At 44.8% G+C, this 18,533-nt stretch overlaps 1 protein-coding gene across 1 annotated transcript in view; it reads left to right on the top strand.

The window, feature by feature from the left end:
• ADAMTS5 (ADAM metallopeptidase with thrombospondin type 1 motif 5) overlaps nucleotides 1–18,533 on the top strand; it is a 145,851-nt gene that overhangs the window by 74,141 nt on the left and 53,177 nt on the right. The window contains exon 3 of the mRNA XM_063956389.1: nucleotides 5,536–5,703. Within this exon, the coding sequence (XP_063812459.1) occupies nucleotides 5,536–5,703 (168 nt within the window). The remainder of the gene's footprint in view (nucleotides 1–5,535; nucleotides 5,704–18,533) is intronic.

Raw genomic sequence — 18,533 nt, 5'->3', positions numbered from 1 at the left:
TGTCGACATGTACTAGGTCGACATGACAAAAGGTCGACATGAGTTTTTTTTTTTTTTAAAATATTTTTTAAACTTTTTCTTACTTTACGATCCACGTGGACTACGATTGGGAACAGTAACTTGTTCCGCATGCAGCGGTAGCGAAGCAAGGCACCTTGCCCGAAGCATGGCGAGCGAAGCGAGTGGACACTGTGCACTAATTGGGGTTCCCGGTCACTCTACGAAGAAAACGACACCAAATTAAAAAAAAAAATTTTTTACCTTTTGTCATGTAGACCTTGCTCATGTCGACCTAATGCTTATGTTGACCTATTTTGGGTGTCAACTTACTCACTGTTGACCAATAGTGGTCGACCTAGACACTGTCGACCTAAGTGTGGTCAACCCTATGAACCACACCCATTTGGAATATCTACTGTATTCAGCTCGCATATAGGGGGTGATTCCGAGTTGTTCGCTCGCTAGCTGCTTTTAGCAGCATTGCACACGCTAAGCCGCCACCCTCTGGGAGTATATCTTAGCTTAGCAGAATAGCGAACGAAAGATTAGCAGAACTGCGATTAGAAATTTCTTAACAGTTTCTGAGTAGCTCGAGACTTACTCCTACACTGCGATCAGTTCAGTCAGTTTCGTTCCTGGTTTGACGTCACACACACGCCCAGCGTTCGGCCAGCCACTCCCCCGTTTCTCCAGACACTCCCGCTTTTTTCCCTGACACGCCTGCGTTTTTCCGCACACTCCCAGAAAACGGTCAGTTTCCGCCCAGAAACACTCACTTCCTGTCAATCACACTACGATCAGCAGAACGATGAAAACACTTAGTAACGCCGTGAGTAAAATATCAAACTTTTGTGCTAATTTACTTGGCGCAGGCGCACTGCGTACATTGCGCATGCGCAGTTTGCGACTAATCGCTCCGTAGCGGGAAAAAATAACGAGCGAACAACTCGGAATGACCCCCATAGATTGTGTCTTCATGGTAGTTTGTAGACTATTTTAGTTTAGGATGTTTGTAGACAATTTTAGTTTAGGATGTTTGTAGACTATGGTAGTTTAGGACATTTGTAGACTATGGTAGTTTAGGATGTTTGTAGACTATGGTAGTTTGTAGATTATTTTAGTTTAGGATGTTTGTAGACTATTTTAGTGTAGGATGTTTGTAGACTATTTTAGTTTAGGATGTTTGTAGACTATTTTAGTTTAGGATTTTTATATACTTTACTGATAGATGTATATTACAGTATATAGCGTGCAGCATAATTACCATACTGATATACTGTACCTCTTGTACTTGAAATCCCAACTATTAAAAATCCCAGAGATCCCTTTCTTTTACCTTTACCTCAGGGATTCCCCTCTGCCATTACAATCCAGGTTTTAAGGCTATCCATATTTGAGCACAGGTGACTTATTAGTAACTCAGTCAATTTGATTTAACCATCTAAGCTCAAGCATGGATATCCTTAAAACCTGGACTGTAATGGCAGAGTTTGGGAACCTCTGCTGTACCTCATTGCTACTAGAACCATTGTGAATGTTGTTACTATATAAAGATGAGATAATAAAAATAAAATTTACATTTTACACTCAGTCCAGTGTTACTCCGATATGGCCGATCCCCCAGAGGGCCCTATTTTTGTCGTACTGTAGATGTTTCCGACAGTATCTATGGATTTCACTATTGAATGGGAACCTCACAGGACTGTACCATAAGTTCCTTCGTGAGGGCATAGCGTATCAGGGTAACAAGATGAGAACCATTTTGTGTAAATGCATTTTGAATGTGGATGCAAAAGTAAGCGTAGGATGTAATTTAGGCTTCTCAGGGGATATGATCAAAGCGTGACCTATTTTGATTAAAATGGGACCTCTATCAGGACAGCCTCTATCTGATGGTAGCCTATGGTGACAGTGGCAAACTTGGAGATGGGTCTTGTTGGCGAAGGGGCGGAAAATTTGGTATCGTTAGGCCCCGTCCCCTTGCAGCATAATGACGTGGTTCACAGGTGTATTTCCGTGGGGGCAAAGCCAATAGTCAGTGATTAAAATAAGTGCACCCATAGAAATCCTTCTGTTTGTGGAGTGTACCTACATCTGATGTTATTTGGAGGAGCAGCAGCAATTAACAGGCAGTGTAGAAGATTTTTTTCAGATTTTTCTGGGGGAGGGGGAGGGGGAGGGGCAATAATTCTGTTGAATTTATGGTAATGGGAGTTGGTTATGTATGACTGTTTCTTAATTAATTGTCAAAGGTTGATCTTCTTCCCCACAGGAAACCATCAATGATAGCCATTTTCCCCACACATCAATCAACATGCTGAACTTCCCCAATTGACATGCCAGGCTTAACGTCATATCCACTTACCCATAAATGTTCCCACTATGAGGCAATGACATTTCCTAGAATTACATGCCTATAATAAAACATATTAGAGTAATTTTAAAGGAATGTTGATTCATGGAGACACGTCACGTAACACTACACTCTGAGTGCCATATTTCTTGTATTTACTGTAATATATAGTAATATCATTTTGTCAACTGCAGCAGCTATTATCCATTTAGTGAGACAGACTATTTTGAATTGGAATCTCAGACTTTTATTGGCGTACCAGGTGTTTACCACTTTGCCACCCCGGTGGTTCCAGAGTACTGGTCAGGGGTACGACCAAAAAACAAACATGATTTTGAAATACTGCTTGAAGAAAAGCCTTCAGACTCCAGGAAAAAAAAAAATCGCTCCTTTACTAAAGCCAAATTCTCAGGCACTCATCACTTTCTCACTTATCAAAGCTTGGAGAGAGATAAAATGGAGAAATATAGGCACCTATTTATAAACAAGTTTTAGCCATTTAAAGCTTGTTGCGCATGATAAATGGTGCTCCAGCCAATCAGCTCCTAACTGTCAAGTGTTTAAAAAATGACAGTTGGGAGCTGATTGTCTGGAACACCATTTATCATACACTATAAGTTTTAAATAGCTAAAACTTGTTGATAAATGGGCCCCATAATGTACCAACCAATCAGCTGCTAACTGCCATGTTACGGGCTGTGTTTGAAAAATGACAGGAGCCGATTGGTTTGTTCATGAAGCAGTGAAAAAGAGTGGAGAAGTGACCCAGTGGAGGAGTTGCCAATGGCATCCAATCAGCTGCTACGTATAATTTTATAGAATTTATAATTTTATAGAATGCACTTAATGGACGGTATTCAATCCTTTTCACCCCCTTCAACACCCGTTCTGTTTCTGCTGACGGGCGTGGTATAATAATTTCAGCTCACTACCCCTGGGGTAGCGAGGGCGCCCAACCCTTTCCGCAGCTAAACCTGACTACTATGGGCGCGATATGCGTGATAACGGGGATCACTTTAGAACGGAGATCAGGCATGATATATCATTTGAACACCGCCCCGTAAATGTTACTTCAAAGCTGATTGGTTGCCATGGGCAACTTCTACATAGGCTCACTTCTCCACTCATTTCCACTGCCTCATGAATAGACCCCATTATCTCTCTCTCCACTTTATCTCTTGCCAAGCTTTGATAAATCTGCCCCTTAATCTTCTGCTTTACAATAGTGGAGACCCAGGATCTGCACACCAATACCCCTTTTCCATCTACGATGCGTGACACAGGTGCTACCCGGCTGCGACCCGCATCGGCCCCTTTCCCATCAGCAGTCACCATCCCGGCATATTACCGGGTTGGTGACGCTGCTGGGGACGCGGCAGGGGGCGGCGCTGTGAGATCACATGATCTCCCAGCGCCGCCCTTCCATACAGTGTAAACGGGAGCCGTGTCGCATCGACATGGCTTCCGTTTACACTACACCTTACCCGGATCATTACCATGTCCTACCCAGGTAGCTACCCGGGTAGGATTCCTGGGTCACTTGACCCGGGTTTTTCCTGAGGGAGCCGTTTCCACTAGCAAAAAACACGGGTAAATGCGCGCCCCCGTGCATTTACCCGTGTTTTTTGAGCTAGTGGAAAAGGGGTATAAAATGGGTTCTCTCAGGGCTCCTCCTAAACTGCAGTATAACACCTTTAAAATAATAATCATTCTCCATATTGAAATGGTCATGACTGAGCATGAGAAGCAATACGAAGCTTCAAGTTCTATGCTTGGTACAGAGTAATCTGTACCCGGACCCCCATTTCAGCACCCCTGACCGAGGTAGCTTAGCATCACTCAGAAGTAGCGTCAACTTTTATAAATTGTACAATAATTGGCTATTAATAAATTCATCAACTAAAGTTTGTATAAATAGGCCCCCTTATCTTGCACTGTTGACTAATCCACGTTTTATAAATTCTTCCCACAAGGGTAATTGATGACCGCCACTTAGAATAATAACATGATATTTTAGGGTTCAAATGCTTTATGATATCTAATACTTCTAGAAGCACAGGAGGGAACGCCATGTGTGTTTCTTAATTTAAGCTTCTTAAGTTCTTAAGCCTGTGAAATGCAATCTACACACCACTTGAAACTCAACCTGAATTTTCTAGTAAAGCCATGTTACTGTTGGCATTCTGCACCGTGGAAAAAAATCTAAGGTGACAAGAAGCAATTACGTAACTTTTACCGGGGGAATAAGCTCCAGGCAATTAGTGCTTTGAGCTGGTTGTTTAATTAAATACTAAGTAGCACACCTGCAATATGCCGACAGTTTGAGCCCTGTTTACTTTCCACGATACTTTGCTGTTAGTTTAATAGTTAAGAAATGCACACTTATAGCAGGTTATAAATAGGGGCTATTTTGCTACAAAGATGCTTTGAGGAATATATATATATATATATATATATATATATATTATTATTATTATTATTATTTTAAAGCGTAAGAAGCTTTTAAGCCTCTTTGTATTTTCCTTTTTCTTTAAACTGATAGGGAGGTTCTGATTGTGTACATTACACAGTAAGAAAGGACTCCTAGTAAGATACAGTAGTGGGTATGGACCGTTATATGTGTACAGACATTATAACTGTATTTAATATTATTAAAAACTAAAGTTTTTACTGAAAATATATTAAAAACTAAAGATAATGGGCCTGATTGTGAAGTGGATGAAACACCGATGTCAGACACAGTGGAGGGATTTATTTCTTCTACGTATGCGCCCAGAGTCGAAGTTGCAATTGAGATGCATGGGATGTATTTGGTCTGAGATATGTTTGGAAAATACAGTGGTGTTCCTGGGCGGTGATAGAGGTGCAAATTTCGTTGTTGCAACCAATGGTTGCATCTAAAGTCGTGCCAAGCGGTATTGCTGCCTGACGCCATACGATGCATGCGCTGCAGCGTCTGACTCATAATCAGGGCAAATAAGTGCTATCTAACTATCTATCTATCTATCTATCTATCTATCTATCTATCTATCTCTATCATTATATATATATATATATATATATATATATATAAAGCGGGCCTTGTAACCAACTTCTGTAAATGTCTGTATGGGAAGACCAGACTGCATACTGTACACCGTAATACGTTCCGTTCCATCCAAATGTTTTCTTTTACATTACAGGACATCTCCTTGGACTTTCCCATGACGATTCTAAATTCTGTGAGGAGAACTTTGGCTCCCAGGAAGATAAACGCCTGATGTCATCTGTCCTAACGAGCATTGATGCCTCCAAACCGTGGTCAAAGTGCACTTCTGCGACAATCACTGATTTCTTGGACGACGGCCACGGTAAGTGCCTAGAAGTGCGCAAACTGTGAAATATATTCCTTCATTTTAATCACTGAGAGTTATGAAGTCAGCTGGAAATGTATGACTTTGTAAGCCCGTTTTATTGAAATGACTTCTTATGTCAGCAGCAGTTAAAGTTATGTGCACTCAGGTTCAGGAACATTATAGAGCACATCACTTACATGGCAGATAACTTAGTCTTCACAATATTGGCAAAACCTGGGTACTAAGAGATTTACATTAGATTGGTGTATAAACAGATATGAAAATTTCACTGTTGTATATACGCCTATCATAGTGAAATACGTCCTTTATCTTTTATTGCTAGTCTTCGGTTGTACTTTCAGGCGACCCGCAGATTGTACAATGCACCGCAAGTTCTGTCTTCTGGGAGTATAGAGCAGTGATGCAACTTCATGAGTACACAATGGATCATCTAGGTTCATTAATGCCAGACCAAGATGATTTGCAGTGTGCGTCCTGTTCGCTTTGCAAATGAGGACATTTCTGAAATGCAAACATTGGCTCTGAGGTGCGAAAGCAGCTTTGGATCATTTAAGCCTCAATTTGCGCAAACATGCCTGGATTTGCAACTTAGCACATTAGGTTATAGTTTATAGTTTCAGAAGATTTCCGTCTCTGTGGTGTCACAGTTTTGTACGTGGATAGAGGGGAGGAGCCAGGAGAATAAAGGAGCAGTGCAGAAGCAAGATTTTCTATTGACAAATGAGATGATGGTAATTGGATAAAGGGGTCTACAGTATGTACTAAGCCTTGGAGAGAGATTAAATGGACAGAGATAAAGTACCAACCAACAAACCAGCTCCTTACTCTCATTTTTTAAATACAGCCTGTAACATGGCAGTTAGGAGCATATGATGATTGGCTGTTACTTTATCTCCATTCATTTTAACTTTCTCCAAGACCATGGGCCTAATTCAGACATGATCATAGATGTGCCAGTCACACAGACATGCGGGGGGACGCCCAGCACAGGGCTAAACCGCCCCGCATGTCAGGCTCGACTCCCCGCACAAGTACAAAAGCATTGCACAGCGGCGATGCTTTTGTACTTGAAGAGTATCTCCCAACCAGCGCAGCTCCTGCGTGCTGGCAGGGAGCTACTCGTTGCTGTGAGGGTCGCAGCGGCTGCATGTGACATCACACAGCTGCCGCGGCCCGCCCCCCGCACGGTCCGGGCATGCCTGCGTTGCCGAGACCGCGCCCCTAAAACGGCGGCCAAACACCGCTGGCCCACCTCCTCCCGCCCAGCGAACGCCTCTGCCTGTCAATGGCCGGCGCATGCATAGTTCAGACCTATTGGGCTGCTTTTGCACATCACTGATCAGGTCTGAATTAGGCCCCTAGTACATATAGACCCCAGAGTTAGAGAGGGTGCATTTTTAAGGACAGGCCATGCATTCTGGGGGACTGCTTGGTGACTTTCACTCTACACCAGGACCGAGAGCTAAAAGTCATTGGCAGGAAGACTCTCTGTGGGGCCTAGGGACTTTGGGAGGGCACAACCATTGATGCGTGTGATGCCACCAATTATGTAAAAACACTATGACCCCCTCTCCTCCCCCCCACCCACCTCCCCAGTGTCAGGGCATGTCAGATCCAGGGCCGTAACTACGTGTGTGCCAAGGGGGCTTGGCACACAGCGCAGTTGCCCTGAGGGCGCAACGGCCAGCGGCATGTAATGAGTCAAATTGACTCATTACATGCCGCCGAAGTCTGCACCGTGCGCCCCGCTGTGTAGGGAGAAGAGGACCAGCGCCGGGCAGCGGAGAGAAGGAGGAGGAGGGAGGGGGAGCAGTGAGCCGCAGCAGCGCTATTTGATTGGTAGTAAGCGCCGCTGCAGCATCCCCCTCTCTTCCTGTATTGGCTGCCCGGCGCTGCTAAGGATGCTGGGATGCGGTTCCCCAGCATCCACAGCAGCGCCAGGCAACCAATACAGGAGGAGAGGGGGATGCTGCAGCGGCGCTTACTACCAATCAAATAGCGCTGCTGCGGCTCACTGCTCCCCCTCCCTCCTCCTCCTTCTCACCTCACACAGCCTGCACCGAGAGGGAGCTGCACGAGGAGCCTGTCAGCGGGGAGAAGGTAAGTATGTCTCTCTCCCTCTCTCCCTCTCTCTCTCTCTCTCTCTCTCTCACCGTCTGCCGCAATGTGTAAAATGGGGTCTCGTCTGCCGCAATGTGTAAAAAGGGGTCTCGTCTGCCGCAATGTGTAAAATGGGGTCTCGTCTGCCGCAATGTGTAAAATGGGGTCCCAGCTGCCGCAATGTGTAAAAAGGGGTCCCGGCTGCCGCAATGTGTAAAATGGGGTCCCGGCTGCCGCAATGTGTAAAATGGGGTCCCGGCTGCCGCAATGTGTAAAAAGGAGGCCTGGCTGCCGCAATGTGTAAAAAGGGGTCCTGGATGCCGCAATGTGTAAAAATGGGGACTGGCTGCCGCAATGTGTAAAAAGGGGGACTGGATGCCGCAATGTGTAAAAATGGGGACTGGCTGCCGCAATGTGTAAAAAGGGGGACTGGCTGCCGCAATGTGTAAAAATGGGGACTGGCTGCCGCAATGTGTAAAAAGGGGGACTGGATGCCGCAATGTGTAAAAAGGAGGACTGGCTGCCGTAATGTGTAAAGAGGGGGCCTGGCTGCCGCAATGTGTAAAAAGGGGTCCTGGATGCCGCAATGTGTAAAAATGGGGACTGGCTGCCGCAATGTGTAAAAAGGGGGACTGGCTGCCGCAATGTGTAAAAAGGGGGATTGGCTGCCGTAATGTGTAAAAAGGGGGCCTGGATGCCGCAATGTGTAAAAAGGGGGACTGGCTGCCGCAATGTGTAAAAAGGGGGACTGGCTGCTGTAATGTGTAAAAAGGGGGACGCAGTCTATTGTAATGTATAAAAGGGGCTCTACCTGGTGTAGTGGCGCTACTGTGCAGCGTAATTTGAATAATGTAGACTACTGTGCACCGTAGTATGAATTGCTATTATTTTGTGGCCACGCCCCTTCCCCATTAAGCCACGCCCCTATAAAATTTTGGCGCGCCTACGCCGCGCACTGCCCCTATCTTACATTGGGGGGGCGCCACTGTCGTTTCTTGCACACAGCGCTAAAATGCCTAGTTACGGCACTGGTCAGATCTCTCAGATTTCTTTGTCTTTGGGTCATATCTTTTTAACGGGACCCATTTTACACTTTTGTGTTGCACTTCAGTGGAGATGGGCACTTTGACACACATTATGGGCAGTGTAACAAAATGTTCAACACACAATCATCACACAATGGAGATAGTTCGACATCGCCAACTCTGAAGTCAGATATAAGGTGACATCGGGCGGTAATTTAGATCAGTGGTTTCCAAACTGGATGCTGTGGTGCACTTGCACTACCGTGGGTTAATGGTCCTGGCTGAAATCAAATTATTTATGGTCAATGCGATAGGCAAAACCAGAGCTGATGGCTGCCAATTATAAAATATGTGGACAAACAGAAGTGCAACCCTGTCCACTATCACATAACCCTAAGGATGATGGGTCAGCACAGTTTACTTAATGGAATAATTGTTGCTAAATTTCTCAAAAAGAAACTGCTGGCCTGGGAATGCCATAAAAAAAAATGCTGATACGTGAAGTAAGTTTTGGAAACACTGTTTTAGATGAAAGATGAGGAAAAACAACAACTTTATTTTAATAAAAAGGATGGCATTAACTTGGTAGGAGGTATGACTTTGGGCCGTATTCAATAGCTGTAGGAAGCTGCCGTCTTGTCGGAAAGACGGCAGCTTCCGACAGATTTCTGTCAGGAGGGGTTCCAACCTATTCAATTTGGGCAATTTTTTTCCGACAAGTCAGGAATTCCCAACTTGTATGTGGATTGGTGGAATAGGCACCGAACCGCGTGCTTCTGTCGGAAACTGGGCCAAATCCGACAGGTTTTGTCCCCCTTTCCGACAATCTCAATCAGACTTTAAAAAAAAGTCTGATTGAGCAGGGCATCATCCCAGGCCAGTCTCCTCACTCCAAGCAGCGCCTCCCCCCCACCGCCGCAGACATGTCCCCCTGCCGCCAGCTTCCCCCGCCGCCAGCTGTCAGCGCACCAGCGGCAGGACAGGACACCGGGAATGGACAAATCCGACAGTTGGATTTGGCTGTTCATTGAATAGCCCTTGGCGGATCCCTTCCGACAAATACATGTCGAAATGGATCCGACGCTTATTGAATATACCCCTTTGATGTAAAAGATTTGCACAGTGTCCCTCACCCAACATCATCCCCATCCAAGCCGGTTCTCCATACACAATCAGCCTAGACATATCTAGGAGTCCGCTTCCTCTTTATCTCACTGAAAAATACGCGACATAATTCAATTGCGTAGTAGTGAAAATGCTGAAATGTTTATTTTATAAGGTTACAAAACAGTTTGATGACTTTTAATATTCTTGTCCATTATATATGGTATATACTATATAATACGTTTAGAACATACCTGTATTTGTTGCTTTCGTTTGTAAGAGTGAACTTATGAGATAGACTAATCCATAAGTACCACACAGTACAGGAAAATATAGACTCACTTAATAAAACAGAAAATTATTTAAACTTTGGGTACAGGAAGCATTCACAAAACTCTGTCATTTGCCAAGTCTGCGTGCCATTTAATCAACTCATTAAAAGTAATTTATGTATAGAATGGACTGTTAGCTGACAGAAGTGTTTTCACACTGCAAAGAAAGCTCTTCAAGGACAGTGGGTGGTCATGTAGTGTACTTGGCATTGCAAAGCATTGGTGGCAGAAAATAAATGTATGAGTATTTTGTAGGTTATATAGAGACTTTCAAGTATGCAAAACGCTGAGACGGGGAACCTCGGAACAGATTGATTAGATAAGAATGGTCATGGTGATTATGAGTAATAGACACTGGATGCAAAGCGCTGATATGTGTCCGGGCGTCTATGTAATTCTACTTTTCATTTTTAAAGTTTGTAATTCTGAGGAGGTGCTTCAAAGTTCTTGGAAAGCACATTGGTGGTCATTCCGAGTTGATCGCTAGCTGCATTCGTTCGCTGTGCAGCGATCATGCAAAAAAAACGTCACTTTTGCGCATGTGGCGCAATGCGCACACGCAACGTACTATTACAACGAACGATGTAGTTTAACACAGGGTCTAGCGAAGCTTTCCTGTCGCACTGCTGGCCGCAGAGTGATTGACAGGAAGAGGGCATTTCTGGGTGTCAACTGACCGTTTTCAGGGAGTGTTCGAAAAAAAGCAGGCATGCCAGGAAAAACACAGGCGTGGCTGGGAGAACGCGGGGCGTGTTCGTGACGTCAAAACAGGAACTGAATAGTCTGAAGTGATCGCAAACGCTGAGTAGGTATTGAGCTACTCTAAAACTGCACAAAAAAACTTTGTCGCCGCTCTGCTATCCTTTCATTCGCACTTCTGCTAAGCTAAAATACACTCCCAGTGGGAGGCGGCATAGCGTTTGCACGGCTGCTAAAAACTGCTAAAGAGCGATCAACTCGGAATGAGGGCCAATGTGATTGTAATAGAAAAACGTATACCTATTTTTAGATACACACCTGTATCATCCATTAAGCAACCTAGTCTTCTAGGGGAAAGTAAGCTCAAACATGGGGCATAATTCAGACCTGATCGTAGATGTGCTAAATTTAGCACATCTACAATCAGCCACACAGACATGTGGGGGACGCACAGTACAGGCTTAGTCCGCCCCGCATGTCAGGCCCGACCGCCTCGCACAAGTACAAAAGCATCACACAGTGACGATGCTTTTGTACTATAGGAGTAGTGCTCCCTACCTGCGTGCTGGCAGGAGCTACTCGTCACTGTGAGGGCCGCTGCGTCTGCGTGTGACGTCATGCCTGCATTGTCCGGACTGCGCCCCCTAAACGGCGGCCAAACGCCGCCTGCCCGCCCCCTCCCACCCAGCGACCGCCTCTGCCTCTCAATCAGGCAGAGGCGATCGCAGGACTGAGACAGCCGTTGGCTGTCTGGCATGCACCGGCGCTTGTGCGGTTCAGACCTGATCGGCTGCTGTGCAAAAACGCACAACAGTGATTAGGTCTGAATTAGGCCCGTAGTGTGTTGTCCATGTTGGAAATATGTGTGTACAGCCCGCAGGCTTGATAATGTGGCAGCGTCTCTGTGCACACCAGCAGATGCCCTAAGACAACAAACAACCCAGTTACGTAATTATAACGCTTTCCGATTGCAAACCCAGGTCGGACCCTGCTTTTGAACCCAGGTCCGAGCAGCTTAGACCCTTTCACATTGCAGTTTCGACCCGAGTTATTCCCAGGTTGGTGCCTTTCACACTGAACCCGGGTCACCCATGTTAAACACTGTGATGTGATTTGTAATGGACTTTTTTGGCTCACATTGATGAGGTTTCAAAGGAAATAAAAGGAGGGTCTGGGGACTGCTCTGAGCAGACACATAAACAGCCAATCAGCACCTTTTTCTGAGACCTGGGTTGAATATCCCGGGTCAGAGGCTTTCACACTGCACACGAGCCGGGTCTGACACGTTTAAGGTTTAACTCTTCTTTTAACTCGGGTTGAAATGCCGGGTTGCTTGAACTGGGTTATTCACTTTGGTGCTTTCACACTGCACCTCAAACAGGATCGACCCAGCAATAACCCAGGTTATGGAGTGATTAATTGAAGGAATATTGGGTACAGCTGGATGGTTGGAGCCATACAACAAGTCACCAGCCAGTGAGTGTACGTAGCTTGCGGTAAAAATGTTGAAAGAGCATCTGGAATGGCAAGTAACCACAAGTCTCACCGGAGATAAGTAGAGAACTACTGTATCCCATGGGGCGGTCTGACATAGTGATATATGCGCAGTATTTAGGTCGGCAGCCATCTTGGTACAGGGAATGAAGCCTCGCTAGAGGAACAACTTGGTAGTCGGGGCAGTAGCACACTACTCTTTCTAGACTAAGGCAGAGATTCCCAACCATGATCCATAAGGCACACTAATAGTCCAGGTTTTAATAATATCCATTCTTGAACACAGGTGGTTAAATTAAAATAACTGAGGTACTAATTAAGTCAACTGCGCTTAAAACCTGGACTGTTAGTTTGCCTTGAGGACCGTAGTTGGGGACCCCGGGGCTAATGTCTCATATGGGGTCTTTTCATGAAGCAGTGTCAAGTATGGAGAAGTGAGCCAGTGGAGAATTTGCACATGGCAACCAATCAGCATTGAAGTAACATTTATAATTTGCATTATATAAAATTGTACGGAGCAGCTGATTAGTTGCCATGGGCAACTTCTGCACAGGCTCACTTCACTCTTTTCACTGCTTCATGAATAGACCCCTAAGTCTTAATCAGGCTCAGTATAAATAACCGTACTACAACTAGTAAGTGTACCAAATGCACAGTTGTGGATGTGACGTGATAATTATACCCCAACATTTTCCCATGCATTTGCTATTGTTGGGGTACTGGGACGGCTTCCGAAAAAGTCCTGTCCTGGCAAGGGACTAGAAGCAAAAGTGATAGCTACCTACCATGTATCTTCAGGGTTCAAACTAGGCAAGCTTGCTCAGCACGGTCCTAATTCAGATGCGGCTGGGGTTGCCTTCACTTCCTTGGAAGCAGCAGTGATAGCGCTGTATGGTGATGCAGCAGGAGGCGTATATTACATGAAGATGCCTCCTGCCGCAATAGTGATCTGACCTGCATCCTAGGAGACAGCATTGTATCTCTCTCCCACCATTGGGCGGCTTGCGGCACCCATGTTGATGCACAAGCCGCCCTAGCAGAGATCAGGAAATCTCCGTCCTACGACAGAGATCTCTGACCTCTTCCCTCCCCCTAAACAGCAGCGAGAGGCCTCCATTTTCCCAAATTGTGTAAGTCCCCTGTCTTTCAGTTAGTTTCAATTAAAACAAAAACATATTTCTTTTTATATTTTACATTTTACAAAAACACTCTACTAGGACAAATTGGAACAGATAAGACAAGAAACCACAACATATAGTAAATTGCAGCTGTAAATTTACCATAGAGACCACCCATGGGAACAGTAGTCCCTCAGAGGGTTGCAGGGACTGGTGTTGAAAGGTAACTTACTGTAAATGAAAACAATACAGCAAATGTCAAATTATGTAGCAAGAAACAAAGTCAATGGCATTGGTTAAACCATAATGCGAATATAAAATAATAATTATGGTGAGGACTGAGATCGCCGGTTTTTGGTGGTTTTCAAGAACAGTTTTCAATAATTAATTAAAAATCACAAATATTACTGGACTGTATTTCACTTTTCAGAAACAGTGTGTGGGGGGTATTCAATCAGTGCCATTTTTGTCGCCTAGGTGAAACATTCGGCAGGAGCGAAAAACACGTGGATCACCGAATCCATGTGTTTTTGCACCAGTGTCGGCAAAAATGCGGGCCGTTTTCGCTGATTTTGAGGCATTTTTTCGCCAATGCCTTTTCACACAAAAAAAAAAGAAGTGAAAAGGCATTGGCGAAAATGCCTTAAAAACGAATGAAAATGGCCCGCAATTGAATACGCAGGGGGGTAAATTTCCTAACTCAGAAAAAGCCAAAGCTAATTAAATACCCCCCTATGTTATATAAAGAATAATTTGATCCAAAGCAGAACATTCAGACAAAATAAGGTTTCTTACCTTGGATCTGAAATCAAGTATTTAATATATAAATAAAAATATGAGACTACAGTATGTATACAAGAATTTTCTTTTCAACACATTATTATTCAGTATTTGCATGCACGATCCCATGGGTGCCTTACTAGACATAAGCAAAGCTGTGCAAAAATCAGCATAAATTGTAAGTCACGGCAGAACTGGCAGAACTGACTGCCTCGCAGATGTAGAATGTTCCGTTGATACAATTTCAGTTGCAATTTTGTTGCTTGTTTCCTTGGAATGTCCTCCTGACCTGTGTTTGTGAATTTGTTTCACCAGGAATGCCTATACATAGAGATGGGGGGGGGGGGGGGGGGCTGAGATGAGATGGGGGGGAGGGGTGGTCTGGGATGGGGGGAGGAGGGGGGGGGGGGGCTGGGATGGGTAGTTCATTCTGCTCTGTGTTGTGGTTTGGGCTTTACATGTCCAGGTGGAACAAAAGAGGAAGATGAGCTTGAAGATGTATTGCCATACTTTGGGCATGCGGTCAGCATATCGACGCTCACGGCTACCGACATTGTTAACATGTCGACATTACATCGGTATCCAGGGCTGCCAAGAGAAATCCTGGGCCCCGGAACAACAACTTCCTGGGCCCCCCGCTCCCCCTGGAGGGGGTGTGACCACAGCATGCTGGGGGCATGGCCACACCTATTTGGGGGCATGTCTAGCACATAAGGAGCACCCACTCACAGGAGCATGGCATGCCTCCCAGCCAGGGCAGCAGAGAGCCTGGCTGGGCCCAGGTGCTTTTCAGGGGGAGTGGCCTAATCAAAGGAGGCGTGGCCATGCACCCTTAGAATAAAATACAGAATTTTTTGTATTTTAACCACTTCCCTGGCCACACTGCAGCCGAGCATACAGTAGCTTGTGCTGGGCGTAGAAGAAGAGCTGCAGCTGCCGCTGCCAGGTACCTGGGCCCCAACTGGGCCCCTCCATCAGGCCTGGGCCCGGGCAATTTGTACCTCCCCCCCTCTCTCGGCACCACTGTCGGTATCCGCATGACGACGTCAGTATTCTCATGGTGATATTCTAACCTCTGTGAAAATATCTGCCCTATTCAGTGGCCTCTTTATACACTGGACAGTGTATGCAACACAGTATTAATAATTAAAACTATAGATGGTCCATAGGTAGCCCGATTTTTCCCAAACCTGGTCCCCATTGCCCACTCACAAAACAGGTACTAATGATATCCACATGTAGTTTGATTATTACATCAATCAATTTGATTTACCCATGTGTGCTAAAGCAGGGATATCCCTGATGTCTGGACTGTGAGTGGGTCATGCGGAAATATTGACATCAATGCGGAAATATTGACATCATTTGTATCAAACATATTTACAGCATCTCATATAATTAACAAAAGTGGTCAGGAAAAGGATAAACATCCCATAATAAATATATGTACATAATATAACCAGTAAAAGAGAGAACTGAGGGAGATGGGGGATTTCTGGGCAACTGGAAACCCCCTGTGTTTGTCTATGATAGTGGGAAGGTTTAGGGAATACTTTCACTCTGTCGGAAGTGTTCTTTTAAAATAAGGTTTTGATGTGCAGTCTTAGCTTATACTGTACCAAAATATCCTTGAACTAATTCTCTTCACTAAACGATCAAAAGAACGCAGAAGTGTGATTTATGAACTGAACAAATTGTATATCACGACTGTCTTAGATGTTTTGTTTGAAAGTATGAAAAGCCTAATTTGAAAAAGACATTACAATGAAAATTATCCTGTCAATTAAAAGAAAAATAGCTATAGTTATGTAGTTATGACTGAATGGTTTTCATGCAGAATATGGATGAATTTTTCTTATCTTGGTAAAGAAAACACTGTGAAAGTCATTATCCTTCCTGCTGCAGTAATTGTTTCAGTATGCATTAGTAGAAGAATGAACCAGATACAGAAATATAGATTTTTTTAATTTTTTAATTTTATTTTTCAAAGCAGCAATCCAACATAAAAGGTTTTATGATGATGATGATGATGATTTAAACAGAAAGTTTAGTACATTTTAAGCATGAATTTTGCCACTATCCTCCTACTGTCATTGGTGGTCATTCCGAGTTGATCGCTAGCTGCATTTGTTCGCTGATGAGGCAAAAAATCTGCACTTCTGCGCATGCGTATGCGGCGCAATGCGCACGCGCGACGTACTATTAGAACGAACAATGTAGTTTCACACAGGGTCTAGCAAAGCTTTTCAGTCGCATTGCTGGCCGCAGAGTGATTGATATGAAGTGGGTGTTTCTGGGTGTCAACTGACCGTTTTCAGGGAGTGTTGAAAAAAACGCAGGCGTGCTAGGAAAAACGCAGGCGTGGCTTGGTGAACACAGGGCGTGTTTGTGACGTCAAAACAGGAACTGAACAGTCTGAAGTGATCGCAAGCGCTGAGTAGGTTTTGAGCTACTCTAATACTGCAAAACTGATCCTTTCGTTCGCACTTCTGCTAAGCTAAAATACACTCCCAGTGGGAGGTGGCATAGCGTTTGCACGGCTGCTAAAACAGCTAGCGAGCGATCAACTCTGGAATCTCTGGAAGGAAAATATGTATGGCTGACAGATGCAGACAAAGGCTCTCAGGCAACATGTTATGACATAACAGAGGAGAGAGAAAAGGTATGTCACAGTGAAAACATAACTCAGAGATTCATTCCAAAGCCTCTCTGCTCACCATCAGGCAGATGTATTAACCCTGGAGAAGTGATAAAGCAGTGATAAGTGCAAGGTGATAAGGCACCAGCCAATCAGCTCCTGGCAATTTACATATTGGAGCTGATTGGCTAGTGCATCGTCCCTATATTATGTGTCAGGTGACTGTGGTCGCCATAGTTGTCACATAATACTGGAAAATATGTAGAATTGTTAAATTGTTAATCATTAATAGCAGTATAAAGAAACATACCAAACAAAAAAATTAATTACCAAGCAGATTTAACCACAACGATTTCTGTTAAGAAAAATGATCGCAAGCTGCTGAAGAAATATCAGTTATCACTGCTAATTGAATTAAAATTGTTCATACTATTATGTAACAACAACAGTACAGTGAATTCATGCAAACAAAACATCAGAATGCATTGTCCACAATCATAATTGAAATATGTTTATAACATTAACATAGGTCCATTGAGGTTTGTGGGAGATTGATTTAAATAATCTTGAGGAAGCATGGTAGACCACAATCCTTTTCTACAGCAGATACATCTACTGGCCGACTCTGCTTGGTGAATTGTCTGCTTACTGTATATTACCTACTCTCCTGGAAGCTGCGGGAGGCTCCCGTTTTTTGGGGTAGCCCCCCGCACCACCGGTAGAGTGGGCAGGTCTCCCGCATCCTGCTCGCACCCTAGTGATGCGAGCAGGATAGAGAGATAACCTCCCGCATTCGCGGGTCCCTCGGGTGGAGAAGGGGTTAAAATGACGCAAATTGCGTCATTTTAGCCCCGCCCCCTTCCCGCGGACCCGTGAATAGCGGCATTTCCCGATGCGGGGGGGGGGCTTAGTGATGTCACAGTCCGGCCCCGCCCCCGAAGACACATGCAGCGTCTCCTCTCCGGGCTTCTCCCGGAGAGGAGACTTACAATGTAGGTAAGTATGCTGTAGCATGAACATGCAGCTTCTTATAATTGTGGGGCCATTAATACCAGTTAAATCCTAAACAAGAAGCAATGGAAACCATTAGTTCTATAGCTGTATCCAAGTGGTTAATAGCTTTTAGTTTAGTTGAGAAGGAGCGGATTATTCCTGATCGCTGTTGTGCGAAATCGTACAGCGGCCAATTATCGAATGACTGCGCATGTGTATGCACTGCAATGCGCAGGTACGAGCCCAAACAGCGACAGAATGGTGCGAAAATTTCGATCGCTAGGCGTACTCAGGGTGATTGACAGGAAGCAGGCGTTTGTGGGTGGTAACTACCCGTTTTCTGGGAGTGTCAGGAAAATTAAAGGCATTTCAAAGCGCTTTCAGGGCGGGTGTGTGACGTCCGCTCCGGCCCCAATCAGCCGGTTTGTATGGCACAGTAGGAGTAAGTCCTGGGCTGCGCACAGACTGGAAAAAAAACATTTGATAGTGAGTGAGTTGCGAACGGATTTGCAGATGTCCGCTGTCTGAAGTTTTCGCACGG

Source organism: Pseudophryne corroboree, chromosome 2, assembly GCF_028390025.1.
Source record: "Pseudophryne corroboree isolate aPseCor3 chromosome 2, aPseCor3.hap2, whole genome shotgun sequence".
NCBI lineage: Eukaryota > Metazoa > Chordata > Amphibia > Anura > Myobatrachidae > Pseudophryne > Pseudophryne corroboree.
The sequence above is the reverse complement of the archived record's forward strand: the minus strand, read 5'-3'. Positions and strand labels throughout refer to the sequence as shown.